General features: G+C 35.1%; 3 protein-coding genes and 1 pseudogene across 5 annotated transcripts; all 4 read left to right on the top strand.

Moving 5' to 3' along the window:
* Positions 1-1638: 1638 nt before the first annotated feature.
* Positions 1639-4722, top strand: LOC123229591 (annotated as a pseudogene).
* Positions 4723-8470: 3748 nt separating this feature from the next.
* Positions 8471-9175, top strand: LOC123229962 (snakin-2-like). Its single transcript, XM_044656022.1, has 3 exons — positions 8471-8650; positions 8735-8777; positions 8865-9175. Exons 1-3 carry the CDS (start codon positions 8516-8518, stop codon positions 9044-9046), a joined length of 360 nt encoding a protein of 119 aa, XP_044511957.1. The 5' UTR covers positions 8471-8515; the 3' UTR covers positions 9047-9175.
* A 3203-nt stretch (positions 9176-12378) lies between these two features.
* On the top strand, positions 12379-13128 carry LOC123230116 (snakin-2-like). Its single transcript, XM_044656239.1, has 3 exons — positions 12379-12520; positions 12605-12647; positions 12739-13128. The coding sequence occupies exons 1-3, from the start codon at positions 12440-12442 to the stop codon at positions 12903-12905; spliced, it is 291 nt and encodes a 96-aa protein (XP_044512174.1). The 5' UTR covers positions 12379-12439; the 3' UTR covers positions 12906-13128.
* Positions 13129-15741: 2613 nt separating this feature from the next.
* On the top strand, positions 15742-21266 carry LOC123229502. Of its 3 annotated transcripts, none has more exons than XM_044655359.1 (14): positions 15742-16290; positions 16814-17017; positions 17237-17463; positions 17547-17604; positions 18134-18258; positions 18349-18556; positions 18668-18968; positions 19063-19111; positions 19196-19256; positions 19394-19463; positions 19542-19632; positions 19717-20067; positions 20141-20362; positions 20477-21266. In XM_044655359.1, the coding sequence occupies exons 2-14, from the start codon at positions 16912-16914 to the stop codon at positions 20894-20896; spliced, it is 2289 nt and encodes a 762-aa protein (XP_044511294.1). In that variant the 5' UTR covers positions 15742-16290; positions 16814-16911; the 3' UTR covers positions 20897-21266. The 3 variants fall into 3 exon arrangements, with proteins under 3 accessions (XP_044511294.1, XP_044511292.1, XP_044511291.1); XM_044655357.1 differs by having other exon boundaries at positions 17544-17604; positions 19066-19111; XM_044655356.1 differs by having other exon boundaries at positions 17544-17604.
* The last annotated feature ends 39 nt before the right edge of the window (positions 21267-21305 follow it).

The raw sequence follows: 21305 nt of genomic DNA, 5'->3' as shown, positions 1-21305 counted from the left end.
ATGGGTCATTTCTAATGTGCGCTGATAGAGTATTTTAAAATACATTTTAGGGTGCATATAATTAAAGAAAAGGCTACCAGACTTAGCCCCACTTAAGGGATAATAAAATCTCAAACTTTTACATTCTAATTTTTAAAAATTTATTAAAAATTTCAGTTACGATTAGTGGTAAAATCATTATTTATTAAAAAAATTTTAAAAATTAAAGTTTTATCATTTTTTTTTTCTAAGTTTAAAAATTTTATAATTTTTCTCCAATCAAAAGTCTAAAAACTGACAAATATCCTTTAGAGTTTGTTTCTTTTCTCTCTGCTGTTAATTAACCATCTCCAATCGTCGGTCGTCCTCCCTCTTATCTTATTTCTTCCTTTGGTAACTCTCCTTTCCTTCTTTGATCATCTTCGACGGAGACGAAAACAAAATCATCTTCATCTGAGATAAAGACGATTTCATCTTCATCTCGATCGAAGACGATCAGAGACTACGAATCGACATCTAAGAGAAGAGGAATAAACCCTAGAGGGGTATTTGTAAGTTTTTAAATTTTGAATTTGGAGGAAATTATAAGATTTCTAAACTGAGAGAGGAAAATGTAATAAAATTTTAAATTTTTAATAAATAATGATTTTACCTTAATCCTAGCTGAGATTTTTAATAAAAATTTACTCATAAATAAATGTTTGAGTTTTTGAAAGTTAGAGAGTGAGTTTAAAATTTCACTTTAGCTTAAAAAAAATTAAATTGTTTTATTGAGAAAATGAATTGGAATTTCAATATAAGTGAAGAATTACCTTAATTATGAATCAAATATTGAATATTATCATCAAAATTGTTGTTATTCATTTTTATTTTATAATATAAAAATCTAAACTCAATTAACCACGCATATATCCCAATAATCGTATTTAGATTTTAGAATTGAATTTGATTTGAATAAAGTCTAGCTCAAGATTGATTTGAATATAAAAGAGTTTGTTCAAGATTGATAAATTGAAATTTAAAATTGACTAAAAAATAATTTAATTTTGAATTCAATTTAAGCAGATTTAAATTTGAATGTTTGATTTTTACTTTTTATGAAAACAAATTCAATCCTTAATTTGAACTAAGCACGTTAATCTAAATTTGAATTGGAGTTTAAATAGTTTGGATCAAAGTGAGCATATTATTATTGATTGTCAAATATATACTTATACAAGAACAAAAACTTCCATTATTTTCATCATAGATAAATCAAGATAGGTCTTAATGATAATACTATATACACTTATAGTAATTACCAATTTAAGTACCATGTGATTAGGTGTGTCACCTGTGCCAACAATGCCAGAGGCCAAACTTCAATCATAGCTTTGTATGTGGGACAATGCCAGGGTCTAATATGTGAGGATGATGATGTTAGGTGCTTTGGTTCGACCCAAAAAATCCTACATCAAATAACCCAAATGCTTTACAGAAAAATAGCCTACTATGTGCACAAATTGAAGCAACATCAGGTTCTTAGCTTTCAACAAGTTAATGATAAACTTATAAGCAAACATTGTACGTAGGTATATGGTTGAGATGAGTAAAGGTAGGAATGTAGTTGAGATGAGTATCAAAGTAATAAGTAATAGACAAGAAACACCGAGACTTTGAATGCGTGCAAATTTTGGTGAGAGTACAATTGGAAGAGTGGCTCCTGTTGATTCAGGATTTTGGTGGATAATATTACTTCGTGCATACACCAATTCTACAAGAAACTCTTCCTTGGCTGAAATGCTTGAGTGCCAAAGCGGTATGCGCCTTATTTTGAGTTTGTGTCTCTCAGAAGCCTTTGACACATTCTCCACACTTCTCTGTGCTAATGGATGTTGTATGATTGACCATGAATGGTTGGTGTTTAATTATATTTTCTCTTTTCATTTCCACTTTTCTTCTTTGGTATTGAGAAGTGTATTTTGGGCCTGGCAGCAAAATGATGTGATTTAAGATTAAACTCAAAACGCACCGTTTTCACATGGAAAGAGAAACAAAACACGTGAACGAGATCTAAAGTTCCTGTTGCTTTCACTTCTGAAGAGTTGACCTTTGATTTCATTAAGTTGAAGCGGAGATCGAGCAATCCAACAATGCAGGTGAGTTTTTGTTAGCCAGTTATAGTTTCTATTTTTCAGTTTGCCAAGTTAGTTAAATTTTTGTTGTAGCTTTGTCTATACCGGTCGACGATGTCCACAATTATTTCTTTAGGGTGATAAATTCAATCAATTAACACAAACTTTGACCTCATTAATTGACCTAAAGCTCGGTCCTTAGCTTGTCTGTGATATGACATAATTTGATCAACTGAACATGTGTGGGTAGGATTCATATAGTTGATTTGAAACACTTCATCGACTTTGGACTCGTTTGTATGTATATACCACTCATAATTTTTAGCTTTGCACTTAATTTTCCATCGCGCCTTGTCAGACTTCCTGACCATGAATTGAAATCTTTTAAGTAAGGCAAATTGCTTCACAATATTTTTCAATTGTACTTTATTATAGAAAATATCACCAACCTTTACACCATTCTCCTCTCGAATCGATCTGATACCACCTAATGATGTTGATGGTTGTGGAGGAAAATCAGAAAGCCACTTAAATAGATTAGTGGGGACATTGTGAAAAAATGCCCTAGAATAATTTTCACCACCTGAAATAGGATCTTCAAGTTGCAAACTATCCATATCTTCAATATATACTCAGACTCTACCTCTTTAGAAGGAATATCAGACATATCATTTTCACCAAAATCACCCTAATCGAGAACCCTATTTTTTTCTCTATGAGCCCATGAGTTTGCAATGTACAATGGGTCATTACTGAAATCAATCAAGTTTTTCAAATTATATTCTTTTTTCAACCCACTAATTTCTTCTTCATCCTCATCTTCATCTTCTTCTTCATGTCCTTCAATTGAGGTACATGTAACAAAAATATAAATACATTCCTGTAAGTACTAAGACATATCACTAAGATCTTGGACATCTTCATCATTTTGGATTTGTACGGGACAGTCGAGCTCAATCTTTTTTGGCTTCATTAATGGTTGAGGGTACATTTCAGTTGGATCATTTTGGATCTGTCCATTTCAGTTGTTGCTTTGTCTATAAAAGGAACCGTACTTGTGATTCTTTGTATAATGAAAAAGATTGAAGCATTTTCAGTAAAGATTTTGTTTTTCTTTCAATTTTTGTTATCAAAGTTGAATTTTTCATTTGGTATTTGTCGTATAATTGCATTTTGGCTTGTTTCAGGGTATTTATGGATATCCAATTGAGTTCTTCAAGGGTTTAAGATGTGCTTTAGCTTTACTCAAGCAGATGTTGAAGGCAAGGAATTCATGGAGCGTGTAGTGGAAAGGCTTCATGCCTTGAGCTTTCACACGAGAAATTATTTTTAGTTGGATCTGAAACAGTTGGATGATATATATCGGTATAAAGCAGAGGAATATTCTCATACAGCAGTTAACAAATTCAATGTAATACCATATTCATTTCCAGATTGGGTGTAGGGATTGAGAGTCCTGCAAGAATGGATTTTCGTTGGTTTTGCTTGGGAAATTGCGTGGCTACTTTGTCAGCTCTAGCTACCCGAGAACAAGCTTCAGCCATAATGGATCTCATTGAATCACGTTGGGAGGAGCTTATGGGAGAAATGCCATTGAAGATTTGTTATCCAGCCATAGAAAGTAATGACTGGCAAATTGTGATTGGCTGTGATCCAAAGAGTACAAGGTGGAGTTACCACAGTGGAGGATCTTGGCCAGGTAAGCTTCTTATGATCTTTGTTTGTTTGTAGTGCTTCTGTGGTTCCTGACAGCAGCGTGTATAAAAAACTGGACGTCCCCAAATTGCAAGACGTGCCATCGATCCTGCTGAAAACAAATTGTGTAAAGATATGGGGACGAAAACTCCGATCCATGCAATTTCGATGTGGGTTCGACGGCAGCCCATGAAGATCAAAGCGTTTTTAGCGTTGTTGGCCACCATAGTTACGTTGGTGTTTCTGAGATTGTTGGTTGACGGTGACAGCCTCTTTGTTTTTGCCGAGGCTGTGCATGCCATTGGAATCTCCGTTCTCTTCTGCAAGCTTCTGAAAGAAAGCACTTGCACGGGTACAAAACCTTGTCTTTTTTATTTATTTTCTATTAAATATGCAATGGTTCATACAAATCTGGTCATTTGTTATGATTTCTCTTGACTGATATTAGCATTATTGTTTAGCAGAAGCTTCATTTCAAGGAAAAGTTTTTCTCTGAGATCAATGAAGGACTTGGGATTTGTGATGGTTTTCTCATTGTTAAATATAATTTGTTCTTAGCCTTCATTTACATTACTTCTTTGCAGGGCTTTCACTCAAATGGCAGGAGCTGACGGCTCTGTTTTTGCTGCAAGACTGTATTGCTGTTTTGTCATGGAATATGATATATCCACGGTGCTTGATGTTGATACAGCTACATTAGGGACAACCCTCTGGGTTATTTATTTGATGCGCTTTAAACTGAGGTGCAAATTCTTATGTGGTAAATCGTCATTTAGTTACACTTCTTATTGTCTATTGTGTAGCTTGGTTAATTCTGATATTGCTGTGTCACTTGTTTCTTTGATTTTGGTGTCTCTAGGTCCTCTAAATTTGTGCTTCAAGTATATTTTACTTACAAAAAAAGAATGAATTAAGTTGGAATTTGGCTAGAGAATCCATTCTTGAGATTTTGATTTTGTATTGAAAATTCAACTCGAGATCAGCAGGGGCATCGTCCTCAATGCTATAGTTTTCCACTGTATTTATTTCAGCTCTTAAAGTAATGAAAAAAAAAGCTATGAAGATATTTCTATAGCTTTAAGTCTTTTGATTCTTGGGGATCAAAGTAATAATTCTTTACATGCTTCTCACTATTTCTAAACCTTGCTAATACCCTGAGCCATGGGGAATTTGATCTGAAGCATTTTATCTGTCCAAATCTTTAATGGTATATATATATATTTTTTCCTGAGTATAGGTGATACCTGTGATATTCTATCACTTTTCATTCATCCATCAAACACAGCATCATCTGATCAACAGAATCCTTTGGGGTTTCTGTGTCTATCTTGAGGCTGTCAGTCCTACCTCGGCTACGAGTCATGCAAAATACGAAGGTATGAGTGAATTCAAAGGCTTTCCCACTTTGGATTTTTTTGATAGGGAATAAATAGAACATGCATCATATTAATTGGATATCCAAAGCAGCGAACACGGTCTCCAGAAACAAAACAGCATGCCTATGACTTTCTTACCGTTGTTTACCTGAAAATATATCGGCTTCCAGCTTTTATGTTGTTACTGTTCATGTGTCTGCTTTCCAGAAAGTTGAGCCATTCACAACGCAATATGTATTTGCGTTTGGAGTAGCAAGGTTCCTCACTTGTGTACACTGGATTCTCCAGGTCTGACACTTCAAATATGTACATAATTTCGCTGTTTGTATAATGGAATACATATACATATAGATTAGTTTGCATGTTGTTTAGTTTAGTTAGGTAATTGACAGCTTTAGGTTAGGGATTATGGCCGTCCATGGTTCTCCTCTCTGAAATTATCCAGACTTTCATTCTGGCAGATTTTTGTTACTACTGTGTGAAGAGGTAAGTAGTGAGAATTGACGGTACATGCATGACATCAATGCTGTACTCTGCTGACCTGACCAATCTGAAAGATTATTGTTTATGTGATTGCAGTCTTTTGGGTGGACAACTTGTTCTGTGACTTCCATCAGGAGTGGTGTGACAGTGAGTTAATTGAATTGAATCATCAGACTGCCGTTAGGCATGGTGAATAAAAAGAAGGCAACCATTGAAGGCACGGTGGGTAGGACTATGACAATGAAATTCCAGATTCTAATTGAAAACAGGAAAAAAGTATATGCGGCGGACAAAAGAAAAGGAAACATAAAACAATGATATAAAATAAACATTCTGTTGTTTAATACAAGGCCAAACGACTATTGCCCACCCAAGGTTTGATGTTTTCTCAAGTTTTTATCTTTTAACTATAAAAACATCAAATACCCATCCATGATCGGTTAGATTTAACAAAATCCTAACGGTGGTAAAGGTAAAATCGTCATTTTCTCTATAATATTAAAAATAAACTAAAATAGAATCTAATTTTGTCTCCCTAAACTTTAAAAACTAAAATTTTCCTCTAGCTTAAGTTTTAAAAAATCGCAGTTTCACTATAGGGTTTCGTTTTGAAATCTCCGGCAACATCTCCAGCTCTATTGCCGATGACCTCTCCCTCCCGAAGCATCATTTCCTTCCGACGATCTCTTTCCTTCTATTTGGACGTCCGATCGGAGTCGGAGAAGCCGTAGAAGACGAAGTTCTTCGTCTAGGAAGAAGAGTTGTCGTCGTCTGGGAAGACGATCATCTTCCCAGACGAAGACGAGATGAGTTTTCGTCCTCTGGGAAGACGAGTTGTCTTCATTTGGGAAGACGATTTCTCTTCCCAGATGACTTCTCTTTGCGTTGGATGCGTTAGGGTGGAGTTGGATCTCGTCTTCGTCGTCTGGGAAGACGATTTCTCTTCCCAGACGATTTCTTTCTGTGTCGGATGCGTTGGGGTGGAGTTGAGGGGGGCCGTCGGTGGAAGAGAAACCGTCGGGAGGGGAAGACGATCGGCGATGGCACCGGAGAAAATGAAAGGGTTTGGAAATAAACCCTATGGGGGGAAATGCGATCTTTTCAAACTTAGCTTAGTGAAAAAATGTTAGTTTTTAAACTTTTAGGGGGGAAAATGAGATTAAATTTTTAGAGGTTAGAGTTTTGTTAAATCTAACCGGTCATGGGTGAGTGTTTGGTGTTTCCATAATTAAAAAATGAAAACTTGAGAAAACATCAAACCTTAGGTAGGAAATAGTCATTTGGCCTTAATACAATCGTAATACTACCATTAAATCTATAAGATAGATGATAGTACGTAAGTTAAAGTGATAGAGATGATAATTGTCCCCTGAAATTTGTGTGGATGGGGATTTCTTGATATATGTAGGAACAACACAAGAATAAAATCTTTGGTAGAGGCAGGGACAATCTCTGGTTGTTGAGTCCATACATCTGATCAAGGAAATTCAGCTTGTAGGGCAGAGGAGGTTGGAAATTAAAGGGATCAATATTTCATTGTAGTAGGAGGGGGGATGAGGAGAGGATTCTCGAAGGGCAAATTAAACATGGAATGGAAAGGTGGGTATTGGGAATAGAAAATTTGGGAAATGATTATGAATTATGGTACTGGTATCAAGACAAAAAGTTGGAGTAGGGGGACCTACTTGTACAAATACCGATGATATACACCACACTAGTATTGTGTGTGTTTGCAGATCGACAGACTTTATTGTTGTTCTGACATGGGAATTTGAATTACGTTACGTCCCTTGTTCAACTTCACAATTATTACTGTTTTAATTAGTTCAAATATCCGGTCAAAGTATTTGGCGAACAGGGTTTTGAAATAGATGGAATTGGATGAGCAGACAGAGTACAGCTGTGGTGCAACTTTGTATAGCTGTCTGTCTGTCAATGGATTAGTTTTGGTAATCCACTCGGGGAGATTCCTAATTATTATAGTTGGTAAGCCTCCATTATTACTTAATGTCATTTTCTATAGGCCTAATCCTGTCCCACTCTCTTTTTATACGCTTTCGATCGATCTTCCCAAAACAATCACTTCCATTCCATCAAACTCCAGGCTTTCTAATTCTAATTCTAATTCTAATTGATATATCGAAATTGTCTTTGTTTGAAGTTGAAGTCGTTGAAGGCAGTCAAAGTAAAAGAATCCATAAATTAAAATACTACTAGGAGTTTGAATGGATTCATGTATTGGCTGGTGGGGATTTTATATAGGCATAGTATATATGAGGTAGCTAGCAAGCAGGAAGAATAGAATAGAATAGAATAGAATAGAATAGAACTGGGGGCGTCCGTGAGAGTGAAAGCTGTGTGGCAATATCTTTAAAATTACTGCTGTAAACCTTCTGTTAAGTGTTAGTTTTTAAAATAAATTTAGATTTTGAGGATGGAAAAGGGTTTTTTAAGCAAATAAATTAATAAGCATGTAAAAATGTAATTTACTCTGTTGACTTGGGTAATTCAAACGCGTTTTTTCAACTTACGTATCTTCCTAGCCATATTGTTGCGGTGACTTTACAAGGTTATCGAATGGATTAATATATATATTAATTTCTTCTGTACAATTAATTATCATTATAATTTTATAATGATAATTAATTAACATTCTATTCAATCAGTCAAAAGGAGTCCAATCCAACTAAGCACTTAGCCAGCTCCAAAGTCCATATGATTCCAAACCACATGAGGTGTGATACTTGCGTACAATTAATTAATTCTATATCGAGGTCAGGATGTCACTGCCGAGCACGCGCCTACCCCTCTTCATTGCTCTTTCTCCTTTACTCTTCCTATAAAAACCAACATCCTTCGTCTCCTTCCATGTACCACAAAACAATTACTCTTAAACCCTTTCCATACATTATAATGGCAACTTCTAAGCCTTTGCTTGCTTCACTTGTCATCTCTCTTCTTCTTCTTCTTCTTCTTCTTCATCTTGTGGGAGCTGATAACATGGTAAAGTTTCGCTTTGATGTTTTAAATTTCATATGTAACCCTACTTAATCACCCCTTAACCCAAATTGTATCATTACTTTGCAGCTGAACACAGATGCAGCACTTGGTTCTCCCACTTCGCAAATCGGTAATTAATTAATGCTGTTGTTTCATTCGATATTATTTGTGTATGAATTATGATATGATTCTTGTAAATTAACTTGTGATTTTTCAGACTGTGGAGGAGCATGCAATGCCAGGTGCCGTTTAGCATCCAGGCAACGACTGTGCAAAAGAGCTTGTGGAACTTGTTGTGCACGTTGCAACTGTGTTCCTCCAGGAACCGCTGGTAACTACGAGGTCTGCCCCTGCTACGCCAGCTTAACCACCCACGGTGGCCGACGCAAGTGCCCTTGAAACAACCTACCTTTGATCATGTTTCTCTCATCCATGCCACTGCTTGTGGAATGAAGTGTGTGTATGTACGCGTGCGTGCGTGCGTGTGTGTATATGTATACATATACATATATATATATATATATATATATATATATATATATATATATATATATCACTATCAATAAATAAATAAATTACGGTTGTAAAAATCTATATGTTACCAACTTACTATTGTTGAGTAAAGTTTAATAATAAAAGGTTTGTCTGGTTTTTCTTATATTAATTTCAGACATAAAACATGTGAATTTAAGGACATTGAAACTGAACGAACAGAAGGGAGTCATCGTGAAGATGACAAAGGCTGGTGGTTTGGTTGCTACTCTACTTATACATGTGACACGTAATCGCTTACTTATAAAATTTACAATTTAATATACAAAAAAAAATTAAATCAATGCCTTCAACGGGAATGACGGAACAAAATTTAGGCCAAGGGACTATTTCCCACCTAAGGTATACTGAATCTCAAGTTTTTATCATTTATCTTTGATAATATTAAACACCCACTCATGAGCAGTTAAAATTAATGGAATCTAAATCCCTTAAAATTTTATCTTTTTTTGTTCTCTTAAACTTTAAAAACTAAAAGTTTTCTCTAACCTAAGTTTTAAAAAATGGTAGTTTCATCATAAGGTTTCGTTTTGAAATCTCCAGTGACATCTCCGGCTTCATTGCTGACGACCTCTCCCCCCCGAAACATCCTCTCTTTTCGATGATTTCTTTCCTTCTATTTGGATATCTGATAGGCGTTAGAGAAGCCTTGGGAGACGAAAAATTTCATCGGAGAAGACGAAGCCTATCATTTTTGTCTGGGAAGATAATTGTGAAAATTTTAGTTTTTAAAATTTATGGGGATAAAAATAGATTATATTTTAGTTTATTTTTAATATTATAGAAAAAATGACGATTTTATTTTTACCACAGTTAATTTTAACTGCTCATGAGTGAGTGTTTGGTATTATCAAAAATAAATAGTGGGAACTTGAGATTGTCGCATACCTTGGGTGGGAAATAGTCCTTTTGGCCCAAAATTTAATCCAATGTTAGGGCCGCGCTCTATTTTGGGCCAAAAACATTTACCAAGTAATCAAACCAGAAAGCAAATTGAATCCATTATTTGATTTGAATTAAAATTGAAACCTCAACACAATAATTTAAATTGAATTCGTTTAGTTTGTTTCTCTAATAATATTATTGATTTTTTAAATGATACTATTTACCTTGAACTAGGCACCCAATTAAACGGGTTGTGCTATGCTATTTTTCAGGTGACTTTTCTTTAGATTCATTAGCTCATTTACGCCTGGGAAATATGGTTGTGGTCTTTGATTTGAATTACTAGCCTATGAATCAACCTCGTGCTGCTTATTATAAGCCCTCCCATTGGACAATGGGCTTTACAAGTTTTAATAATGAATGAAACTATCTATATAAACAATGATAATCAATATAAGAATAAATGATAATATATTGTTATGTGATTAAGTGATTTTAAATTAAAAATAAAATAAGATTTAATTATATGATAATACGTTATTGTTTATACTCAAATTTGTATCTATTATTTATGCAATTAGTACTACATTCTAGTAATTTTTGTTTTGGATCAACTCAGTCTTGAATCAGTTGGTAGTATATTTACCAGGTGTTCATTTATTTAGTAACTGAGACTAATGCAATAAATATGCTTTGCTTCATTCAAAATGGAAAATGTTGATGTGTATACTAAATTGTCATATTTTGATAAATTGTTATGACAAACAAAGAAAAATGATTGACGTAATTGAGGTTAGATTGAATCACTTGAGTTAGAGTTAAAATTTGACTCATTTTTATAAACAAATTAAGTTCAAAATAATTTGGATCATATCTAAACTTAAATTAATTTTTATTTGTATTTGAATTTTTTAACTCATTAATCTTGAATTGCTTTTACGCAAAAATTAGGTCAATCTCAAACAAAGCCTTATTTAGACTAGGACTAAACCAAATCCATCCTTGGATGTAATTATATATGGAATGGAGTGAAATATAGAACACACTCATGTGTCATACATGACTTTGTCACACCAATGCCCCAGGGAATCGAAGCATCCCATCCCATCCAAAAACCAAGTTGGAATTCATACAAAGGTACAAAATATTTTTCTTGAGAAGATTAGGAGATTCGAATAGTTTCTTCTTGTACAAACACTTTGGGTAAAACATGGCAATCATATATGAGATGTAAAATTATGGTTGTCATTAAAGAAACCTTTTTCCACCTCTTTGATGAGAAAAATCACACTTCTTTTATCAAAATTAAATTATTATATTATTCTTAACTATTTTATTTTTTAAAATTATTATATTACCTCAAATAAATATGATTATCTCTATTGCATCCCACAACTATGCAATAACTCTGTTACGTCTCTCTTCAATATTGCATCTCACCACCACCTAATCTTGCATGGTTTAATCCTAGCTTCCACCATAGTAATTTTTGGCTTCATCGACTTCTCATATGACATAGTTTCACCATGCTTTAATGAACATCCTTCTCTATAGTAATCTTCTTTAGACAATGTCACTTCTAAATAATTTAAATATTTAACTAATTGAGATGGTGATAATGATAAATTTTCGATTTAAGTGAAAGTTAGACTTTCAAATATTGAATTTCAAGTTTTCAAATTTATAAAATAATTAAATTATTATATTTAAAATGTTAAAATGATATGTGAGAAAACTAATCTTTTTCATTTTGTATGGTACAATTATTATTTTATCTTTATAGTGTTAATGTTTTTTTTTTTTTTTTTTTCTAATGAAGTTTAATTTTTAGTAGAAGCGTTTGATTAGTGCTATTAAGGATGGAAATGTGTTCAACCTTGGGTGTAAAAATTTAATTTATTCTATTGACTGTGGATGTTCTTACCTGGTAATTGAATTTCAACTCTTTGATTATTAATGTGTTTCTGAACTAGCTACTACGTATTGTTGCAAGATTATCGATTAATATGTACTTAATTCCCCTTGCCCACAATTATCATTGTAATTTAATAATAATTAATTTGTTTGGGTGGTGACCCAGCTAACAGCGTGTTGATTCCAGTCATTCAGTCAAAAGGAGTCCAACTAAGCAATAGGTCAGCTCCAAAGTCCACATGATTCCAAACCAGATGAGATGAATCCAATTATATTGAGGTCAGGATGTTTCTGGCCAGCATGCGCCTACCCCTATTCATGGCTCCTTTTCCTTACTCTTCCTATAAATACCAGCATCCTTCTTCTCCTTCCATGTACCACAAACACACTTAAAACCCTTTCCATACGTTCAAGTTTCAACCTAGTTATTTTTATATTATAATGGCAACTGCTAAGCCTTTGCTTGCTTCACTTGTCATCTCTCTTCTTCTTCTTCTTCATCTTGTGGAAGCTGATAACATGGTAAACTTTCGTTTTGGTGTTATTAATTTCATATTTAACCCTACTCAATCGCCAGTTGAACCAAATTATGACATGACTTTGCAGGTGATAACAGATGCAGCACTTGGCTCTCCCTCTCCGCAAATCGGTAATTAATTAATACTGTTTCATTCGTTACATGTGATTATTTGTGTATGAATCATGATATGATTCATGTAAATTAACTTGAGATTTTTCAGACTGTGGTGGAGCATGCAGCGCCAGGTGCCGTTTATCCTCCAGGCCACGACGGTGCAAGAGAGCTTGCGGAACCTGTTGTGCACGTTGCTACTGTGTTCCTCCAGGAACTGCTGGTAACTACGAAGTCTGCCCCTGCTACGCCAGTTTAACCACCCACGGCGGCTGACGCAAGTGCCCTTGAAACAGCCCACCTTTTCTAATTTTTCCCTCCTGCATGCCACTGCTGGTTGCATGAAGTAGATATCTATCATTATCAATAAAAAAATGAAGCCGTTGTTAATCACGGTTGTAAAGATCTATGTTGCTGTTGTTGAGTAAAAAATAACAATGAAGGTTTGTAAGCTTTTTCTTGTATTACTTTCAGAGAAGAAACATTTGAATCACAAGGACATTGAGATTTGAGACTGAAAAAACAAACCGGCAGTCATCCTGAAGATGATAAAGGCTGATGGCTCTGTGCCAGGCTGGCGGTTTGGTTGCCACTCTACTTGTCAATTTGACTATTAACGTCGCTTTCTTATTAAATCGACAATTTGATATACAAACATCAGTTTAAATCAAGGGAAATTATAAAGAATAGGCAAAAGTAAGGGGGTTTAAGTAAAATTGCCCAAAAAATTTAGATTAAAGCAAAAATGCCCAACTTTTGTGAAATGTCGAAACTGCCTATATATAAACCCAGCAAATTTCCCCTGTTCCCACTGTGAAATCACTGTTCAAAAACAGGGAAAAATTTGAAATTTTCCCCTGTCCCATTGTCATCGCACTGTTGGTCGGATTTCCGACGATTTTCATGGTTTTTGGTAACCGAAAATGGCACAGAACGTTAGAATATCTTTTGTCATCTTGTTTGAATAAAGTTATTGTTCATATTATTAAGATTTGAGTGAGATTTTGTAGTTTAGGATTTAGGGTTTCGATTTTGAATAATGCTTGAAATGTTTTGATTCTTGGTTGTTTTCGTTGAATTGGTTGAGGGGTTTTGTATTATAACCTATGTAGATTTGATTTGTGTTGAAATTGGAGATCGAAACGACGAATTTTTGGCCAAAAATTCGTTCCGAAGGGATCGATAGTCGACAGTGGAAACAGTGTTTCCCACTATCAACGGTGGGTTAGGGGGCTTAATAATGTTTTCAAAATATTGGGGAGTTGTATGAGAGTTCTTAGTCCACTGTGGGCTTTTTTAAAATTTTTCACGTGACAGTGGGATGTTGCTGTGTATACGGTGGGTTGGGGGGAAATTAACTTTTTTTAAAACTATAGGGTTTATATGAGACAGACTTTGAACGACCATAACTTTTGATCCGGGAGGAGTTATGGGGCCTGTAATATATCAACGTGAAGCTCGTTTCGAGCTCTATAACGACAACTAGCTTCGCTGGTTGCACCAAATCTGAAGGCCAAAATAAAACTGTTTCAATATGTATTATGCAATTTTTTTATTTTATCAAATTTAAGATTTTCGGTTTTTATGATTTTAAGTTTGTTTGTAACCAGGCTAGACTTTTTTGATATGTAATTTTCAAATTTGATATTTGTAATTTTAATGTGCTTTTTAGACACGTTTCACGATGTAATTATGAAATTTTTGATCGATTTTTCAGTTTTCTTGTTCATAAGCTATTTGAACATGTAGTTTTCAAAATTCAGATATGTTTTTTTAGATTTTCGAGTAATTTTTTTATTATTGACATTTTAGGGTATTTCAATATATCTATTTATTCATAATATGTTATTTTTAATATAGTTTTCACGAATTGATTTTTTTGATTCGAATTCAAAAATATGAATTTCTTCTTTCCGAACGAACCCGTAGTAATTGATATTAAATAAAAATGAGAGTGAAAGTAAGTATTTAAGTGATATAAGAAATATGAATTTCTTCTTTCCAAATGAACCCGTAGTAATTGATATTAAATAAAAATGAGAGTGAAAGTAAGTATTTAAGTGATATAAGAAATATATGTAATGAGAGTGAGAGTGAAAGTGAAAGTGAGAGAGTTTATATAAATGAGATGAGGGGAGGGGTAATTTTGATAATTTAGAAAAAGCTATGGGCATTTTTGTTAGGAATAGTAGATTTGGGTATTTTTGCTTAATTGGGGGGGAGGGGGGTATTTTGGCCATTTTTTATAATTTCCCTTAAATCAATGCCCTCAAGAGGACAATTACATGAGCAATCAGGTATTAGGGCTAGGCGAAACCTCAACTTGGGCCTAAAACATTCTTGAAATTAACAGATTTAGGTGACACTGAGGGGTGGACTCGAATGAATTTGTGCTCAAATTGGGTATTATCAGTTCTCACTTGAGCTCAGTTTGGATGGAATCCGCCCAATGACGGTGAGCGCCTCATGCATAGGATAGAAGATTCATAAGCCCATCTCCATCTGGGAAAATATGATTATGGTCTTTGGATTACGAGCCCATCTATCAACCTCAACCTACTTATAAGCCCTCTCATTGGATAATGGGCTTTACAGGTTCCAATAATTTGCGTTTTGGACCAACAATTGTTTACCACCAGACTAATGTAACAAATATGCTTTGCTTCATTCAAAATGGAAAACTTTGACGTTTGTTTATACTTTTTATTTTCATATTTCTAAATATATATTTAAGATGTTGTGATAGAAATGCAGGGGATGGATTTGATGACGTGAAGTAAATATTAGATTCTGAGATATGATATGATTTGAATTGTTTGAGTTTAGATTGAACAAATTGAGTTGTTCGAATCAATAATAAAACTTGATTTTATAAAACGGATTTATATAAATAAATTTGTGTTCAAATTGAGTAGATGGATGGAATCCCATTGTTTTTAATTTTGAACGCATTTCAAATCAATTTTAAATTTGTTTGGATTCGGTCTTAATCGAATTTAGCCCAACATTTAAATAAATATGGGAATGGAATATGGAACACATTCACGCTTCATACATGACTTTGTCACGCATGCCAACCTCCAGAGAATGGAAATATCCCTTCCCTTTCGAAAACCAGGTTGAAATTCACACAAAGCTACAGAATATTTTTTATCAGAATTCAAGAGGAGGTTAGAACAGCCTCTTCTCATACGGACAATTTTGTGAGACGTGGCAACCATCCATGGCCGTCCACTCACTCTGATTCTGATTGACGTCAAAAAGCCTGAAAGTCTGAAACCACTGGCTGTGCTGTGCCATACAACGAAAGCAGGCAAAAACAAATGGTAGCCGTTTGATGGTAAGAGACTGTTTGCGATTGCATGCATGGATTGGGGAAGAGTGCCAAGCCAAGGTGGCAGGCAAGATGTCAAAAAGAGAAGCAAGTAGGTGGGAAGAAGTATCAGTGAAACGTGGATGACACGTGAGATTTGAACCGTGTAATGTAGCGATAGAGAGATCCAACGGCTGTGAATGGATGGATGGAGCAATGACGCGAAAAAGAATGGGCGTCTTTTAGATGCATTTAAGAAGCTTCGGATTTTCCGTATTCTGGGAGTCTCTGACTGTGAGCTTTGAGAGAGACAGAGAAATTACTGAATCTCGCATGATACATTTCAAGGTTCTTTCTTGCTTCTCTGTTTATTGCTTACCTTTTTTTTTTATCCTTAATTTCATGGTAAATCAATGACTGTAATTTAGAAGGAAGACTTGCAATGAGTTTCAGAGAAGATTTTCCACGGCTTGTGTGTTCAATTTATCTCTGGCCTTTGATTTTTCTCTGTACATCTGCTTTATAATATTTCACGAAGAACCTGATTCTCTGAAAACGAGGAAGGAATTACTTTTTCTCCTTTTATTAGCTTTATGTCTTCTCTCTGTGGCTTTTGGTAGCTAGAACTACTCAATGCTCACACACAAAGAGAAGGAAGCGGAGAGATATCTGGCAACTATATTGATTTTCTTTCTCTTTCTTTGAAAACCCAAACGCCACTTTTTCACTTTATCTCTCCTGTAAAAAACTCAACTAACAACAAACAAAACATAACTTCTTTCATTTTTCTCTCTCTTCTCATTTCCCTTCTTTTACGGTTTTAGTTTCATAACTCGCAATTACAAACTGATTTTTTTTTTTGTTTTTTAAGAGAAAAGATCTGGATTCGGGTTTAGTGGCGTTTTGTTGGTTGTTTAGATCGATTCAGAGCCGTAGAAGCTATTTTGAAAAGGAAAAGAAAAAAGGAAAATGATCACAGAAATGGACAGTAGTCGAGACATGAGACGCGGAGTCAGTCGGTTCTCACGACAACAGATGAAGCAATCTGGACAGAGGCTCTGCTCTGCCACTGCTGGTGAATTTATTTACTCTACTCTCCTTTTCATTTGTATGCATATATGCAAACAAACAAACAAACAAAACCCCATTTCGTATACTTGTCGTTTTCATTTGTATAATCTTTTTATGTGTTGGTGGTGTTGAGAAGAGTTTCGCAGATAATGCGCATATCTTGTTTTATCTCCTTTTTATTGCTTTTTTTATGTTTTTTTTTCCTCTGTTTTCTGATTTGAAGGTTTGGATGGTGTTGGTGACGACGACGACTTTGTTTCTTTGGAGAAATCGAAGAAACAAAGACTCATTAAAAAATTAAGTGTTGTTGATAAAGCCAGTTCAACTTACCAAGACTCTGAAACTGGCTGTAAAATGTCTTCTGATAGAGATAGAAACAATGAATTTCCTTCCCAGTCGCATTCTTTAATAAGTAATGGTACTGCCAAGAGTTTTACGTTCCCTAAGAAGGTATGTGTCTCTCATGAATTGACAACGATGATGTTATCTCTTATATTTTAATTTATACTTTTTCTTTTCAATGGGTTCAGCAGTTTTTTGATGACTACAATGGCGTTGATCATGCATCTGTTCCCCGTAAGCTGCGGTCAGGTATACTTGTTTGTGAATCAAAAGTCGTTTTATTTTCTTTTATCTGTCCTTATTTTTCTTCTATTGTAATTGAAGTCTTGGCTTCATAATTTTTTTAAAAATAATTTTTCTATTTACTTGTGATTTAAGTATTTGAGTTTTCGGCTTTAAAATCAAGTTATATTTGGTTGGTCTTCCACGAAGTTTCCCTTTTTGGCTTTTATAACTAATTTTTTGTTACAACTTAAGCAAAACTGGAGCTTTTTGCTTTGTCTTTCTTTTCATGGGCACCAGATTCTGTTTTCTCCAATTATATTTTTTATATGGTGCTGCGACTTTGATGTTGGCTGATTGTTTTGAAATAATTATATGGTTTTTGAGATTTTTTTATTCTTTCACTTCAGAAGCTTACTTTTCCAGGGAAGATACTTTAGCTTTCTATGAATCATAAAAGACATTAAGGGTGAAAAATAAAGAGAATAATCAAATATATGTATTTTTTCATTTTTTACATTGTTAATGCTTGGGAATTTTTGTTTCACATTTACAGCTATGAAGAAGCGACATCGCAAATCTATCTCTCGATCTTTGCCAGATTCAAAGAAGCTGAACCATACAATGGGTGGAGTTGTATCACCCAAAAAGAATGGCTTGAAGAAGTCCAAACTGAACATGGTTAGTCAATTATCTCCGGCTGGTCATTTGATTTTATAATCTTTTTGGATTGAGGAATTTGATCTGTATAGGTGGAATTTACCTTTTTAGAAACAAGGTGGCTTGGACTGGACCACAAAGCAGGCTTTGGGGTCAATCACTAAAGACGAGGAAGAAGTTGTGGAGACCTTATATGCTTTGGCAGAAATGTTCTCTGACAATGACACCACTGATAAGAATAAATTGGAGAATTCCCCTTCGGAAGCAAAACATCCAGCTTTGCCAGAATGTAGGGAGAGCCCTACAACTGCATTTGAAGGTGGATTTTTTGTAGCCGTCTATTGATTCTTGCAAATTGCACTGAGTTGGCTTTGTTTATCTTTTGACCTTCTTCCGCTCTGTTAAGTTATTGTTTTATTGGATTCTGCAGTTTCAACAGAGGACTTGAGCTCAACCTGCCCCATGAGAACTTCTGAGGCTGCTCCTTCTGCTAATCTAGAAACGTTGCTTAAAGAAACTGCTAAAATCAATTCTTTGGACAAACCCACTATTGAAGAAAAATCTGTTTCACATGACAATGAAATTTTCCCTATGAAATCAGATACCTGTGTTCCTCAAGTGAATCTATGTAGTATGATGCCTTCGTTGGCTAAGACTTCTTATAATGATGATAAGCCATCATGTGATTGTGAAAAGTTGCATGTTCTGACTGAAATAAGTTGTGATTCAGGGTTTGTTATTTCTTATCAAATTTATTTGTCCTTTCTTGTTGTTCCTTTTATGTTGACCTCTTATCACCTTAATCTTTTCGTTTTCATCCTGAAGTAGATCAAAGCAGTCTGTTCAAAGGGATGCATCACAGCTCACAATGGGGGTAAGTAGAGCCTTTCAAGTGTAGATTAATATTTCTTTCCATGATGAAGCTGCTACTATCATGTGTCTTTGGTCTATGTGTTAGGCTGCGGTCAGTGGAAGTCAATTTGAACAACAAGATATGGTCATGGATTCCAGAAAAAAGAGTATGTTTCTTGATTGCTTAGGAGATTGAATTTCTGGCCAAATTTATACCTAGATTGTGAATTCTGAAACACAGTTTTCTTTTATGTTATTGCAACTATATACCACAAATAACATCGTTTTGGTTCTTTGTTCAAAGGCCTAGCATTGTGGCCTGGATTGTCACCGATAGTGGTTCCTTGTTCTGGCTGTCCTGGTTCTTCTTTGCAGTAATTTCCTTGATTCTTATGCTTTCAGTGCTTGCTTAATATCATTTCCCCTTAATCTCACCTATGAAGCCATTGCAGGTCCTCTACTGCAAATGATCCAGCTTGGCTAGATGCAGCCATATGTGTCTCCAACCCATGTTCATTTGGCATTGGACCTTTATATGGAAAGGTGAAATGTTATAACTTTTCAACATCAGCTATTTTGTTGGGAAAAAGCAACTGATTGTCGTCTGGTAGATACCAATCTATACAGGTTTCTAAAGGGACCACTCGTAGGTTGCTGAAGAGGTGCGCAGCTCATGTCTACATCACTCATCTTATTCAGGATCTAAAAATACCTGAGAAGAAACAAATATTGTCTTTACAGCCTAATCAAGTGAAATTGCAACATGAAAATCAAAAGCCAGGGTTATTTAAGGCTATTAATGACTTTGAAAGGGTGGATAAAGGTGCAAATGGAGTTCTATTGACCAACAATGCAACTTGTAATACTACTGAAAGAGATGCAAATGATGCTACAAGTGGTATTCTTCAGCAGAAGAGGCTTTATCAAGATCAGCCTCAGAATACTGAAGCATCTCGAGCAAACACTTTGCAGAAGCAGGTAGGCGTGATATTGCCGATTGATTATGGCTTCCTCCTTTTCAGTATACTGATCACTTATTTGGTTTCTGTAGAGTTTCAATTTCTTGTCTTTGTCAGCTGGAAGCGTTGGAGTAGAAGCTAATAACAGCTTTAACGGAGCTGGAAACAATGGATTAGAGCCATCATCACAGTTTCAAGTTTCTTATCTTCATTCGCAAGCGCAGCACAAATTCATACCTCTTTCTATGTCACAAACTCGCTATACCTCATCTGTTTACCCAGACCACATTTCTGCATCTACATCCACACAGCAGGTTTTCTTCTTTCTTTATTAGCTTGTTTGCATGATTTACACAGTAGCAGAAGATGATTATTGTGTACTTGCTCAATATGTAAGTATTGAGAGACATGTTGTAATATATTTGCAGTTACCTCCGTATCTCAGCAGCCCTTATCCTGGCCTACACCATACAAGTTCTTCCACACTCTTGACAAAGCAACGGCATCAACAACAGGTTTGGGTGGCAGAGCTAGCTGCCCAATACAGACCTGGGGTAACTTGTACAGCAATGAACCAATTTCCAAGCTGGCTAAATGGGAGAGAGGATCCTAACTTGATTCCATGCCTCCAGTCGGTTTCATCATTAGAAGTGGTTGGTCCCAAGTATGGTTCAATTCCTCAACAACAACATCAGCCACAGTTGGTGGCCATTGCTTCGTCTTTACCACCACTTCCAAGGGTGAAAAGGCTTGACCGCCATCTCCCATCAGTTTATGAAGAAATGGAAGGAGGGTTTCACACAAGTGGTGCATTACCTTTGCAATTACTCTGCAATGAACGCCTATAGATCCGGGTGAAAGGTAGTAACTGTTATTTATTCTTTTCCTTCCTACATGGGAACTTTGACTCAAGAGTATTGTTGATTAGTTTATACGCGCCATCAAGTGAATTGTTAGGTAAAGCATCCAAAGAGTGGGCAAAAGAGCTTGAGACCCATTAATAGTCATAGCTGGTGCTCAATTATGATAAAATTGTGATTATAATCAGCTTATAAGAAGGATGTAGGAAGATTATTTGTGTATATGTTTATGCTTCCCGCGAAAGGAATATCCGCATGTACATTCAAAAGTCTCTGTTAAACTTTTTATGCATATTCACACACTTACAGAAAACACGATGTACATTAGTAAGAAAACAATAAACGTAACATTAATTCATATTCTGGTCTCTTGGTTGGCAGAGTTGAGCAAAAATTC

Source organism: Mangifera indica, chromosome 11 (assembly GCF_011075055.1).
Source record: "Mangifera indica cultivar Alphonso chromosome 11, CATAS_Mindica_2.1, whole genome shotgun sequence".
Taxonomy (NCBI): domain Eukaryota; kingdom Viridiplantae; phylum Streptophyta; class Magnoliopsida; order Sapindales; family Anacardiaceae; genus Mangifera; species Mangifera indica.
The sequence above is the reverse complement of the archived record's forward strand: the minus strand, read 5'-3'. Positions and strand labels throughout refer to the sequence as shown.